The following is a 15,764-nucleotide window of genomic DNA, read 5'->3' as shown; positions in this document are numbered from 1 at the left end:
AATATGCATGTAAGTCCTTTGTTAATTCATGTCCACTAACTCTATCTACTATAAGAATAATTATAATCATTTTTATTTAAAAATAAAATTCATAGAAGTATAAATATATTTTCTTTTCTAGAGCTCTTCCCTTACCCACAAATAAAAGTGAGGCCAGATCAGGTGACAGAAGGGGATCACATGACCATAACATGTGACACAGAGCTCCGCCCACACAGAGAGACTACAGAGCTGCAGTTTGCTTTCTACAGAAATGGGCACAATGTGCAGGGATTCACTTTATCCAACCAATATGGAGTCCCCTCAGCTCAGCTGGAGGATTCTGGGAATTATACCTGTGAGGTACAAACTCCAACTGGCAGTGTGAGGAAGAGGAGCAGTGAGGTGGATTTCCAGTTACAAGGTAAGAATTTAGAATTTGAAACACCTAATTAAAGGATCAGAGTGCAACCTTTTTGCCTAACAACATATGGCTCCTCATACCAACAAATACAGATCAGTCAGTTGATATCTTTAAAGTAAATGTTCTAATTAGCAGATTGAGTGTGAGTTCCACACTTACTGCCAGACATAAGCTGGAGCTAGGGTTGGTTTTTACGCAGAGTGTCTGGCTCACAACTGCCTGCCTTGATTTCCAAAGTCTGAAATCTGGAGAGGACTCTAAACAGGCACTAAATGTCTGTCTGTGTGTAAGCTGGGAATGCAGGGCAGCACAGTGGGTTTGGCAGCCCCCATATCTCACATATAATTATCACTATGGCATGCTGTAAGTCCCAAGTGCAGTTTGTCTACAAAAATATATTCTGTAGACAAAGATATCCCCAGTTTCAGGCAACTAGAGATACATTCTGTTACTGGGGGTTGTGGAATAATAGTTGCAGATGATTGCTTCTACACACAGCATGTTACAAACTGAGTGACTTACATAACAGTGTCCCGTGTTCTCTATGTTTGTAAAGACATTAGCAGCTGGCATTACAGTGGACTTCCCAATGGCATTTAGCTGCATACAGTTTGGTTATATATCTCTATAGTAGGATAACTTGGTGATCATAACATCCTACTGTGCACAATGACAATGGCCTCAGTCTAAAGCAAGTAGCAGCTAAATTCCTCTGTGTTTTTATATATACATGTAGGTACCCATAGGGTTAAGCTCCCCTCTTCACATATTCACTGTTACTGGGCAAAGCCCTCTGTATCAGGTTTCAGTTATGTAACTATACCTTATAGGTTTAGTCTGGGTGTTCACATCCCTTGCAGTCTCATATAGTGTCTGGCAAGGAGGGTGTGGCTTCCTCTTTGGCTGCCTCTGTCTCTTAGTGCAAAGGTCCACTGAGCCTGGGATCAGAATTGCCACCATTCACTCTGGTGAAGCCGGGGACAGGGCCCTGTGAACAAGGATAAGTAAGCATAGCAGACTTTGTAATAGCACTCTCTAGGAGAAGTGAAATAGTGAGCCTTAGCAAGCAAGGGCAGTTTAATAGCCCCACCAAAGGAGAGTTAGCTTTGGAAGTACCTCTCCACCCAGCAATGTTGCCTCAGTGTAGGGCCACAGAGTAGAGATAGGAGACAGTTTAGAATAAACCCTGATCCTTATCACCCAGAGGACTCTCAAGCTAGGGGTTATCAACCTGAGGAACAAGGTATCTATTCAGACATTTACCCTGCCCAGGCTCTACCCAGACCTATTTTCAAAGGGTTATCAAGCTGGCAGGTGCATTTACCCTGCCCAGACTCTACCAAGAGGTGGAATAAAACAGTGTGTACCCTCCTTTGTCTTTTCCTCAAGGGGTATTAGCATCTACCCTCTATATCTGCATGTACTGTGAGTATAACCCTGGCATTTCAATTGTCTTGGACAATAAACTTGTACTATAGTTCAACTGCAAGAACCTCATTCAAATGAGTACAGCCTTGTGCCTTAGTACAGGTTTTATGATATATGTCCCTGGTCTTTAGTTACCCTTTATAGAGTTTAAAGCGGTCAAATGCCAGTTCCTATGTAACTACTATCTGGATGCCAAGCATTGCCCAATGCAGAATGTTGCAGCTGCATGTTATATTGCAGTTTCTTTAAAAAAAATAATTAAAAACCCTGACTTTTCTAATTGTGTTATTTCATGCTTTTGTTCCCAGGCCGACACAACTACCTGCTGCTGAATGTAACCAGACTGATATTGGCTCCCATTATATTCATATGGACTGTGTTCCTGATCTTTCACCATATAAAGACCCATGGATCTAGAGAACGTACAGAGATAAAGGGAATGGAAATGAAACGCATAACTGGATCATTATCTCTCCCACAATGAGGAATGAATAGAAGTGTTTAAATCAGGGATATTCCAAAAAAATCCTTTACCTCTTTCCAACCTCCTTGTGTACAGCAGTGAGTTGTAGTTCATGCAATTCGCCACATCTGCAGCTTAATATAAACAAGAATCCACCAGAGAGCCTTGTGTTGAAGCAACTTGGTACAGTTATTGGTGCATTGTTGTTCATATTAGGGATACACCAAACCCACATTTTTGGGTTAAGCCGAAACGCCCAAACCCATCCTGATGAATTCGGCCGAATACTAATCCGAATCCAAATCCTAATTAGCATATGATAATTGGGATTGGTTAAATTTTTCCCCCTTACCGTTAACACTTCCAAATGCTAATTAGCATATGCTAATTTATGCTAATTAGGATTCAGATTTGGTTCGGTTATAACCGAATACTTTGAAAAAGGTTAGATTCGGCCTGAATCCCGAACCAAATCCGGGATTCGGTGCATCCCTAGTTCATATATCAGGGATATCACTATTCCTTGTTATCTGAGCTGACTAACTGATCCATACCTGACAGCAATTCTGTTTTTGGGTTTATAGTCAGTGTTCCCAAACAACTACCCTTGGCAATTTGGTACATATGTAAATATTATAATTCAGAATGATATATGCACAAGTTAAATGTTAAAGGACAATAAAGGCCTGAGGGTAAATGACTCACAATGATGCCCCTTTACATGGAAAGTGCATGGAGCTGCATGGATGAAATGGGGGAGTCGGGTCTCCTTATCCTTATTACTTGGTCCTTATAGAAAATGTTAAGAATACTGCTTTTACAAGTTTTTGTTTTTTAATATACAAATGTAGATTAAAAGAGAAGGAAAGGTAAAAACTCAGTAAGCTTTATCAGAAAGGTCTATGTAAATACAGCCATAAGCACTCACAGAAACGCTGCACTGAGTTCCCTGTCAAAAGATTTCTTGTGTCTGTAATTCATGTGCCAGAGACACGCAGCTCTCTCCCCTCCCTCAAGAATGCTAAGAACTCACTCCCCCCCCTTAAGAATGTGGATCTGAGCCAATCAGCATGACGCTTCCTCATAGTCTTACTAACTGAGCATGTACACCGGTCTTGGTCTCGGTGCAGGAGTGAGGCATTATGGGAACTCTCTTTACACAGCTCAGCGTTTTTTCTTCCTCTTTGGCTTCTGATCATCTGAACGGGAGAAATATGGGGAGACTTAAGGGCACTATTGAGAGAACCGAAGGTATGCCTGCAGCTTGGGATTAACTCTTTATTAGCCTTTCCTTCTCCTTTAAAAATTGTTTAAAACATCCATGTTTGCATTAATATAGAGAAATTAAGCAAAAGCATATTGTATTATATTTGTATAAATACAATTTGTTGAAAAAGCCCCAATGCCTCCTGAGTGTGTCAATACTAAATATGTATTTTATTGAGAGTCCTGACTTGGATAGATGAAAAGTAGTGATGAGCAAATCTGTCCCATAATAATCTGCGTAACGGTGAAAATGTTGCACGTAAAATTAAAAGATGGCACGTGTGTTAGTGATGTGCGGGCCGGCCCAATACCTGCAGGACCCATGGGTCGGGCTGACCTCGGCACATCACCTGCAGGTTGCGGGCAGGTTTGGGCTGAGCTCTTCTGCTCACCCTCCCCACCCACAACCTTACACTCCTGGCAGCTCTCTTCCGGCTTCTCTATTTTAAGGTGCGCACCTGGAAGCCCCACCCCTTTTGTGAATTCATTGCGGGGCATGTCAGGCGCAGGGAGGAAGCCGGGTCAGGTGGGGTTTGGGTTGGGAGTGGGCACTAACGTGCGTCATTTTTTTTGACGCACACAACAATGTTTTGATGCGCACCAAAATGAATATAGTGTATAAAGATATTTATGGCTAAATGTGTCTTTCAACTCCAACTGCAAAAGTTTGCTAAAATTAGCAGTTTTTATGAGATTTCTGAAAATCACCACAAAGCTTGCACTTTGCAGCATTTTTCTGCACCGAGTCATTAGATAGTAAGATAGAAACACCCTAATTATGAAAGCCAGCAGTCTGCTGAACAGTTTGATACCCAATATGCATGGGGCATATAATAGCCCAAAATGAAAATATTGCAGGAAAAGCCAAGTAATCCAACAACTATGCAGTAGGCAATAAAAGTCCTAATGAAATAAATCAGATCAATAAACAATCACCCAGTTGGACTGGTGTTCAACATTCTAGTTCCACTATATTTTTGTACCAGGGATTGTTTTATGGGTAATAAGCAGCAATGGGGAAATGAAAATGCAATAAAATCACAGAAATAAAATTAGGAAGTACTGTATATACTCGAGTATAAGCCAAGTTTTCCAGCACCCAAAATGTGCTTAATAAGGAACCCTCGGCTTATACTCAAGGCAAGTAGAAAAGGCAGCCCGTATTACCTCTCCAGACATCAGGCGCGCACCGGGCATTCGTTGCGCACATATGCAAGTCACGTCACGTGTGGGGGGTGTGTGTGTGCGTGATGTCTGGAGAGGTAATACAGCGCTGCCTTTTCGGGGGGGGGGGGGTGCGACGTGCAGTGCGTGCACGACGGATAATAAACCAGGTACCACTAAATGATTTTTTAAAATCATTTTAAATAAAGCCAGCATAATGGAATCATTATACAAATAATCTAAGTGATCGGCAAAATATAGCACAGCATCACGCCACTGATCCTATTATGAGAGACAGGACATCATATAAATTTGATAACAACTCCTTAGAATCTCCAGATACCTTGTAGGTATCCAGGTAATACGGCGCTGCATTCATGAAAGGATTCAGTATTTTTAGCGGTATTTTAGCTCTGTATTTAAAGGGGTGTTACAAATAAGGAAGACTTTCATAAAGTCTTTACATGAATAAGTAAAGTATAAGTAATCCGGCAGTTTCTTTTAACTGAATAATAAGGGTTTAGCCCCATCAGGTTTTTCAAAATTAAAATGATAACATTTAGATGGTTGGCCGGTTGGACAAGTAATCTGGCGCTGCCCTTACTACTCTGCCCTTACTACTCGGACACAAGCTAGTGTGCGGGTGTGTTAAAAGAAATGGATGCCTAGGCTTAAACTCGAGTCAATAAGTTTTTCCAGTTTTCTCAGGTAAAATTGGGTACCTCGGCTTATATTCGGATCGGCTTATACTCAATATATAATACTCATATATATATATATGATAATTAAATACTGTGATTAGCACTGACACTAGTAACACTGTGCAACTAGAAAGGGAAGTTTTAGAACAAACTTCATGTTGGGTTGAAAAATGTAAAGTCACTGAATGAAACCTGATTGGCTGTTCTTGGCTCCGCCCACTTTCTCTAACCTTGGACCACAGTTATATAGTAAAAACCACTGTGCAAAGTTTGGGGACCCTGGTTTTAATAGTGTCTGAATGGCAGCAATTTAAATTTCCCCACTGAAAGTCAATGAGTGACATCTGATTGGCGGTTGGTGGCTCCACCCCCTTTTTATAACATGGAACTGCAGTTACCCAGTGACTAACTCTGCAAAGTTTAGGGACCTTAGGATTAATAGTTAAAGAACGGCAGCAGTTTAAATTTAAACCAATAAAAGTCAATAGGTGAATTGTGATTGGTGGTTTCACCCAGTGACAAACAGTGGGCACCCTGGCATAAATAGTGTGAGAATGGCAGCATTTTAAATTTAAACCAATAAAATTCAATGGAATCTGATTGGCCCAACCCACTTTTCCTAACTTTGAACAGCAAATACCCAGTGACCAACTCTGAAAAGAGTTAACAATGCTGGAATTAATACTTAAATAATGGTATCAGTTTAAATATAAACCAATGAAATTTAATAGGTGGAAATGGATTGGCTGTTGGTGGCTCCACCCACTTGTTCTAACCCTGAATACATAGTCAGCCAGTGACTGACTGTGCAAAGTTTGGGAACCCCAACATAAATAGTATGAGAAAGGCAGCATTTTAAATTTAAACCAAAAAAATTCAATAGGTGAAGTCTGATTGGCTGTTGGTGGCTTCACCCACATTTTAAAACCTAGTTACCCTGGTGTTAATACTGTGAGAATGGCAGCAGGCTGAATTTCCCCATTGAAAATCAATAGTTCAGCTTTGTTCTATACATTGTTGGGGTGCTGCCATACGTCTAGGAGACTTTGCACCACAGAAAATTGCCTACGGTGAGTGCAGCTGTGAATTGTTTGCTACTGTTGTTGCCCCACCCATTATTCTAAACTTGGAACATAGTCACCCAGTGACTGAGTGTGCAAAGTTTGGGGACCCTGGCATCAAACCAATAAAATTTAATAGGTGAAATCTTGGAAACATTGGCTGTTGGTGGCTCCACCCACTTTTTTTAAAACCTAAAAATGCAGTCCCTTAGTGGCCCTGGTGTTAATACTGTGAGAATGGCAGCAGGTTGGATTTCCCCATTGAAAATCAATAGTTAAAATCTAATTGGCTGTTTGTGGCTCCACCCACTTTTTCTAACGCTAAACCGCATGTTACCTGGTGACTAGCTCTTTGGGGACCTTAGTATTGATATTTAAAGAATGGCAACAGTTTAAATTTAAACATATGAAGGCTATAGGTGAAATCTGATTGGCTGTTGGTGGCTCTGCCCACTTTTTCAAAACTAAAACTGCAGTCCCCTAGTGACCAACTGTGAAAAGTTTGGGGACCCTGGGGTTAATACTGTGAGAATGGCAGCAGGTTGGATTTCCCCATTGAAAGTCAATAGGTAAAATCTGATTGGTTGTTGGTGGCTCCGCCCACATTTTCTAACCTTGAACCACAGTTACCTGGTGCCCAACCCTGCAACGTTTGGGGACCCCGGTGTTATTACTTTGAGACTGGCAGGAAGTTGAATTTCTGCCAAGTCAATAGGTAAAATCTGATTAGCCGTTCACAGCTCCGCCCACATTTGGGCATCCAACAAACATCATATTGTCATTCAGGCTGAGCCCATGACTGTGTGATTCAAGTTTGGGGGGTGTGGCCTCAAAGCTGTAAGTGTGGCAGCAGTTTCAATTTCCCCATTAATGTAAATGGGTGAACTTTGATTGGCTGTTGTTGGCCCCTCTCACTTTGGGGTCATCCAACAAATGTTGCTGTTTCATTCAGGGTGACCCCATTTTTATGTTATTCAAGTTTGGGGGGTGTAGTTTCAAAGCTGTAAGAGTGGCAGCAGTTTGAAAATCTTCCCTGTCAAAGTCAATGGGAAAATTGGGGGGTTCGGAGCGGCGCCACAAAAAGATGAGGGGCGGGATCGCTTAGAAAAGCACAAGCAGCCTGCTCCGCTATAGGGCGAAGATGTGTGGGGAGTTTGGGTGTTGTACCCCTAAACCTGTAGGAGGAGAAGCGTTTAGAAAATGGGGGGCGCTAAGAAGAAGAAGAAGAAGCGGAAGAATCAGTAGAAGTCGAACAACAGTCTGTTCAACCCGACACAATAATAATACATATTTCAAAGACTTTCAAGGGCAACTTAAACACATTAAGTTTTTTTCTCATTTTTCTCATGCAAGTGAGGAAAGTGAGCAATATGGCAATATATTTTTGAACATTTTGTGCAACCTTGCCCAGATATTCCTGTCTAATCAACCAACTGGGTAAAGGGAGTCGTGTTTGGACTCATTTGGTAGCTGTGACCAGTTTGTTATAGTGTTGTGTAACCTGTAGAGATTCTGGAATGATAAAAATAATCAAGTTTATGATTCAATATGAAGCCCCCACTGTAGGCTGTAACTGACCAAAGGTTGGGGCTTTCTTATTATTCTACTATCTGTCAGGGCTACACCAGTCATCACAGGATGTAACACCTTAGTCTTCTAACATACAGGCTGTCTCTAATGACATTATTCTGTTATATATATAGATTTCTTGTTTCCTTTGCCCTGTACTTTTAAATAACACGTTTTTTCTAGTTAACCCTTAACATCACAGTGACTACAGGTCAGTATCACTCATTATAAGGGATAATGTGCCCCCTACTGTAAATTATAAGGATATTAGATGCTACTGAGGGTTTCTGTGACCATATAAAGGCACAAGGCTGCAGGCTGAGTTATACAGGGAACTCTGAGTATCACTCATGTATTATAAGGGATAATGTACCCCCTACTGTAAATGATAAGGATATTAGCAGTCACTGAGGGGTTCTGTGCCCCCCATATAAAGGCACAAGGCTGCAGGCTGAGTTATACAGGGAACTCTGAGTATCACTCATGTATTATAAGGGATAATGTACCCCCTACTGTAAATGATAAGGATATTAGCAGTCACTGAGGGGTTCTGTGCCCATATAAAGGCACAAGGCTGCAGGCTGAGTTATACAGGGAACTCTGAGTATCACTCATGTATTATAAGGGATAATGTACCCCCTACTGTAAATGATAAGGATATTAGCAGTCACTGAGGGGCTCTGTGCCCATATAAAGGCACAAGGCTGCAGGCTGAGTTATACAGGGAACTCTGAGTATCACTCATGTATTATAAGGGATAATGTACCCCTACTGTAAATGATAAGGATATTAGCAGTCACTGAGGGGTTCTGTGCCCCCCATATAAAGGCACAAGGCTGCAGGCTGAGTTACACAGGGAACTCTGAGTATCACTCATGTATTATAAGGGATAATGTACCCCCTACTGTAAATGATAAGGATATTAGCAGTCACTGAGGGGTTCTGTGCCCATATAAAGGCACAAGGCTGCAGGCTGAGTTATACAGGGAACTCTGAGTATCACTCATGTATTATAAGGGATAATGTACCCCCTACTGTAAATGATAAGGATATTAGCAGTCACTGAGGGGTTCTGTGCCCATATAAAGGCACAAGGCTGCAGGCTGAGTTATACAGGGAACTCTGAGTATCACTCATGTATTATAAGGGATAATGTACCCCCTACTGTAAATGATAAGGATATTAGCAGTCACTGAGGGGTTCTGTGCCCATATAAAGGCACAAGGCTGCAGGCTGAGTTATACAGGGAACTCTGAGTATCACTCATGTATTATAAGGGATAATGTACCCCCTACTGTAAATGATAAGGATATTAGCAGTCACTGAGGGGTTCTGTGCCCATATAAAGGCACAAGGCTGCAGGCTGAGTTATACAGGGAACTCTGAGTATCACTCATGTATTATAAGGGATAATGTACCCCCTACCGTAAATGATAAGGATATGAGCAATCACTGAGGGGTTCTGTGCCCATATAAAGGCACAAGGCTGCAGGCTGAGTTATACAGGGAACTCTGAGTATCACTCATGTATTATAAGGGATAATGTACCCCCTACTGTAAATGATAAGGATATTAGCAGTCACTGAGGGGTTCTGTGCCCATATAAAGGCACAAGGCTGCAGGCTGAGTTATACAGGGAACTCTGAGTATCACTCATGTATTATAAGGGATAATGTACCCCCTACTGTAAATGATAAGGATATGAGCAGTCACTGAGGGGTTCTGTGCCCATATAAAGGCACAAGGCTGCAGGCTGAGTTATACAGGGAACTCTGAGTATCACTCATGTATTATAAGGGATAATGTACCCCCTACTGTAAATGATAAGGATATTAGCAGTCACTGAGGGGTTCTGTGCCCATATAAAGGCACAAAGCTGACCAATTTTCAATAGTGAAAATGGAAGGGGAATGTGACTAAGTGCTTCATAAGAGTAAGTCACAAAAATCAGGATGAAATAGTGTTAATACAGTGTCTAACTTTAACCTAATTTTCCAATTCTCTAGATATTTCAGTTTCTAACTATTGCTGAATATTACAAAAGACCACACATTACAGTTTTTTCATTTTGAAAAGTTGTAATTTTTGCATTATTGTAGCAGAGTTCTCTTTTAACCAAGCTTCTTGCCAAAGTTTGCAGCCTGTTCGCTGGTCAGTAACCCACCCCTTTCTGACCAGACCCAACCTGCCCCCAAGCCACTCCCTATGGTGACATCAGAGGTGATGTCAGGACCACAATGCCTTACTAACAAATGGGGAAGCCAGCATTACTGTAGCTGGTAGCAGCTAAAGGGGTGGTTCACCTTTAAGTTACATTTTAGTATCTTATTGAATGTCAATTTAAGCAACTTTTCGATTGGTCTTCATTTTCTATTTGTTACATTTTTTTAATTATTTGGCTTCTTCTTCCAACTCTTTGCAGTTAAAAAAAACAACAAAAAACAGTTGCTGTGTGAGGCTACAATCTACCAGAGGTTCATTGAGGGCAAAGTGAATCAGTGACTTCCAGCATCGAAGGGGCCTGTAATGATGAGACAAGTTTGGGTTTTAGGGAGATCAATACAGATTCTACAGACATGTTAAATGGGGCTTTTATCAGTTTTACAAAAATTTCAAGTTTACATCTAGAAAATCCTGAATTTTTTGAGTTGAAAGCATTGTTAAAACTCAAAAAATTTGAGTTTAAACGGACATTCGTTTCCATGAATCCTCTTTATTTTCCCCAAACAGGAAGTGCTCCAGCAGCCATTTTAGGAGAATTGGCGCTCATTCTTGGAAAACAATAATGTGTTTAAGTTTCACTTGAAACTGGGTGAAATAAAAAACAATGATGGGATTAACTTCCCCTTGAAACTGGGTGAAACAGAAAACAATGAGGGAATTAACTTCTCCTTGAAAATGTGTGAAACAGAAAACAATGAGGGGATTAACTTTCCCTTGAAACTGGGTGAAACAGAAAACAATGATGGGATTAACTTCTCCTTGAAAATGTGTGAAACAGAAAACAATGAGGGGATTAACTTCCCCTTGGAACTGGGTGAAATAGAAAACAATGATGGGATTAACTTCCCCTTGGAACTGGGTGAAACAGAAAACAATGAGGGGATTAACTTCCCCTTGGAACTGGGTGAAATAGAAAACAATGATGGGATTAACTTTCCCTTGAAACTGGGTGAAACAGAAAACAATGATGGGATTAACTTCCCCTTGGAACTGGGTGAAATAGAAAACAATGATGGGATTAACTTCCCCTTGAAGCTGGGTGAAACAGAAAACAATGAGGGAATTAACTTTCCCTTGAAAATGTGTGAAACAGAAAACAATGAGGGTATTAACTTCCCCTTGAAAGTGTGTGAAACAGAAAACAATGAGGCGATTAACTTCCCCTTGAAACTGGGTGAAATAGAAACCAATGAGGGAATTAACTTTCCCTTGAAAATGTGTGAAACAGAAAACAATGAGGGGATTAACTTCCCCTTGGAACTGGGTGAAACAGAAAACAATGATGGGATTAACTTCCCCTTGGAACTGGGTGAAACAGAAACCAATGATGGGATTAACTTCTCCTTGAAAATGTGTGAAACAGAAAACAATGAGGGGATTAACTTCCCCTTGAAAATGTGTGAAACAGAAAACAATGAGGGTATTAACTTTCCCTTGAAACTGGGTGAAACAGAAAACAATGAGGCGATTAACTTTCCCTTGAAACTGGGTGAAACAGAAAACAATGAGGGGATTAAAGGAACAGTAACACCAAAAAATGAAAGTGTATAAAAGTAATTATAATATAATGCACTGTTGCCCTGCATTGCTACAACTGGTGTGTTTGCCTCAGAAACCCTACTATAGTTTATATAAATAAGCTGCTGTGTAGCCCCGGGGGCAGCCGTTCCTGCACTGGTACAGCTGGGGTGTTTGCTACAGAAACCCTACTATAGTTTATATAAATACCCCGCTGTGTAGCCCCGGGGGCAGCTATTCCTGCACTGGTACAGCTGGGGTGTTTGCTACAGAAACCCTACTATAGTTTATATAAATACCCCGCTGTGTAGCCCCGGGGGCAGCCATTCCTGCACTGGTACAGCTGGGGTGTTTGCTACAGAAACCCTACTATAGTTTATATAAATACCCCGCTGTGTAGCCCCGGGGGCAGCCGTTCCTGCACTGGTACAGCTGGGGTGTTTGCTACAGAAACCCTACTATAGTTTATATAAATACCCCGCTGTGTAGCCCCGGGGGCAGCCATTCCTGCACTGGTACAGCTGGGGTGTTTGCTACAGAAACCCTACTATAGTTTATATAAATACCCCGCTGTGTAGCCCCGGGGGCAGCCATTCCTGCACTGGTACAGCTGGGGTGTTTGCTACAGAAACCCTACTATAGTTTATATAAATACCCCGCTGTGTAGCCCCGGGGGCAGCCATTCCTGCACTGGTACAGCTGGGGTGTTTGCTACAGAAACCCTACTATAGTTTATATAAATACCCCGCTGTGTAGCCCCGGGGGCAGCCATTCCTGCACTGGTACAGCTGGGTGTTTGCTACAGAAACCCTACTATAGTTTATATAAATACCCCGCTGTGTAGCCCCGGGGGCAGCCATTCAAAGGAGAAAAGGCACAGGTTACTTAGCAGATAACAGAGAAACCCCCATTATATGGAGCTTATCTACTAGTTATCTGCAATGTAACCTGTGCCTTTTCTCCTTTTTTCCAGCTTGAATGGCTGCCCCCATGGCTACACAGCGGGGTATTTATATAGTAGCTTTTCTGTAGCAAAAACACCAGTTTTTTGCAGAGCAACAGCACATTATATTTTAATTACTTTAAAACACTTTAATTTTTTGATGTTACTGTTCCTTTAACTTTCCCTTGGAACTGGGTGAAACAGAAAACAATGAGAGGATTAACTTCCCCTTGAAAATGTGTGAAACAGAAAACAATGAGGGGATTAATTTTCCCTTGAAACTGGGTGAAACTGAAAACAATGAGGGGATTAATTTTCCCTTGAAACTGGGTGAAACTGAAAATTATGTGGGGATTAACTTCCCCTTGAAACTGAAACACACACAGAGCCTATGATTAAATCCGTGGTGGATGAAACACGTCAGGCATTTTTTTATTGTTTTTATTGCATTTTTATGGGCAGGGGTGGCCAGACTTTGTCCATCGGTGATCTACCGTTGACTCCTCCCCCAAGATGTAGAGTATGTACGCATTCACGCATCCGCTCTGCACTTCCGCATCCCCGGCTTGGTCGCCATCCACTAGAAATAAACAGGGGATTGACTGGTGTCTTGGCCACCCATGGTGTAGGGGATCAGAGAACTCTTTCCCCCGTTTCTCTGTCTGTGACATCATCCAGCCTGGCTACAGACTGGGGAGGGACCTGATTGGCTGGGTGTCCCAGTGCACTGTTGGTTGGTAGCTGGTTGGTTGTTAGTAGAGAGGAGGTGTGCCTAGGTTTGGAGCCAAAAATCAGGGGTGGGCCCAGCAGTTTATAACGGGACTCCCTGTTGGTTTTCCAGCTTCTGGAAGAGAGATCCAGAGTGAGTAGCCAGTACCAATTGTGTGAGTTCAGACTGCAAAGAGAGAAGGCTGCTGCGCTGCTGGTGATTACAGAGGCCTCTGTGGAATCTCCGTGTGTGTCCCCTGGTGGCGAGGGCAGGTATTGGCCGTTTGCCTGCTACGTGGGAGCAGCCACCTTTCCAAAGGGGAAGGTACTCTGGGGCAGGTAGCGCTACCTGGGGGGACTTAACAGCTCTTGGGGAAGGGACTGAACTGAATAAAGGGTTGGGGTCTATCTGGATCCAAGTTGGGACTGGGCACCTACAGAGACTGTGCCAGGAATGGATAGACTGCACGGGTTCCTCAGGGCAGGATAATCAGTTATCCATAAAGTTGTTTTCCATTCTATTTCAACGGTATTATAAAGATATCCTTGCTGCAAACTGTGTGTGATTATTTCCTAGTGGAAATCCCCTTGAGGTGTGCTTCTCAGTGTCCACTAGGGGGAGGCACTGCGCTAAAATCCCACTTCCCAGTATCTTTCACATTGCAAAGGGAACTATAAATCTCCTTTTTAAGCAAGTAATACAGCCCAAATAAGTAAGTGTGCCAAGAAAGGGTTCCAAAGGTTTTAAATTTTCAGCCGGTGTGTGCGCCTTTCTGCATATAGGACCGGTGACTTTCTCAACAAAGCCTCCAGGACCCCTGTCTCCTTACAGTGTCCAAGATTTCCCCATTGGTTCTCCTCTAACCTGCACCCAACATTAAACCCTCCCTGGGATACAGATTTGATGCTGCCTCAAGGTGTTTCTAGGTCAGAAGGGGAAGCGCACAGTTAATGTTCTTCCTTATATAGGCTACTGCAAGGGGGCATGGTGCCATCTGCTGGCTGAACCTGCACATTGCTTAACTTTCTACATATAAAACAAATTCTTTATTTTACCTCCTTACATATTACTCACTTTACCGGTCAGGTAATGCAAGCTACATGTGCTTTTTGGGATCCAACAAAGACTCCATATGCCATATAATTCATAATACACAGGGGTAATGAAGAGAATAAATCCCACATTGAAGACAAGACTTGCAAAAATAATACCAGATAAGGGAAACACATGGATGGAGACATGACCAGCACTCTCACTTATACACAGTGCACAAATATTTTTTCTCTATACTGGTGCAGCGAAAAATATGAAAGTTGTACCAGACACTTCCCATTTACAGAAAATACAACGTGAAATTAGTGAGAAGAGGAAGAAACCCAACCATGTGGCTTTTGTATTTCTACTTACCCTTATTAAATAGTACAATAACTATTTAATAATACAGCAGTTGCTGCTCAAAGAATGAAACAGGGTTAACATAAATATATATTTATATACATAGACTCAGTTCTGCATTAAAGCAGCAGCTGAACATTTTTCTATTATTAATAATGAATAGAGCTTTAGTCTGTTGTCTCATCATTCCAACAATATGTTGATGAGCCCATAAATGTAGATGGAGCAACTTCACAGTGGTTTTAACTTTCCCTTGGAGTTTGTGGTGAGAACTTTCAACAGATTGTCAGATAAGTTGCATGGTGGCTTTCCTTCTTTGATTGCCTTTAACGTACTTTTGGGTCTCTATAATGCTGGCATGTTGTGAAATTTTCCCAGATTGCCTGGTAGTTTACCCAAAATGCCTGTGAATTGTGTTTGGTATAGATAAACTACTGTGTGCTGCCCCAGCAGTTAATATTTGTGTATTATGTTTAAAGTTAATGGTTTATATGCATATACATTGTTACACTGCCACCTAGTGACCAAGGTCATATTGCAAGTTGTTTATTTCTAAGTCTGTAGACCCTCCCATTCCCCTTCCTTATATGTGATGTCAGTTCCTCCCATCATTCCTTTCCTGTTCCAGCAAAACTGAGGCCTTAGATCAAGAGAGAGACCTTCTGGGGCTAAGTGATAAAGAGAAGGCAGAGCTCAGGATTGTGTGACAAGCTTATAGAGGCCCGCGCTAATGCAGAACCAGCCAAGGTGCAAGTTTCCTTTGCCAAAAGAGAGGCAAGTCAACAATCAGAGGCAGCAGCTAAAGCAGCACACAAACAAGCTGAAGCTGCAACCGAGGCCGCACGTAAGGAAGCTGAAGCTGCCTGTGGAAGCTGAATTAGAAATTCTTCAAATGGAAAAAGAAAAGGCTTCAGCTATTGC

At 41.9% G+C, this 15,764-nt stretch overlaps 1 protein-coding gene across 1 annotated transcript in view; it reads left to right on the top strand.

Moving 5' to 3' along the window:
• LOC108648274 (Fc receptor-like protein 4) overlaps nt 1-15,764 on the top strand; it is a 98,540-nt gene that overhangs the window by 23,001 nt on the left and 59,775 nt on the right. The window contains exons 5-6 of the mRNA XM_031891166.1: nt 122-403; nt 1,352-1,376. Coding sequence (XP_031747026.1) covers nt 122-403; nt 1,352-1,376 — 307 coding nt within the window. The remainder of the gene's footprint in view (nt 1-121; nt 404-1,351; nt 1,377-15,764) is intronic.

Source organism: Xenopus tropicalis, chromosome 8, assembly GCF_000004195.4.
Source record: "Xenopus tropicalis strain Nigerian chromosome 8, UCB_Xtro_10.0, whole genome shotgun sequence".
Lineage (NCBI taxonomy): Eukaryota > Metazoa > Chordata > Amphibia > Anura > Pipidae > Xenopus > Xenopus tropicalis.
Note: the sequence above shows the minus strand (reverse complement) of the source record. Positions and strands in the feature narration are given on the sequence as shown.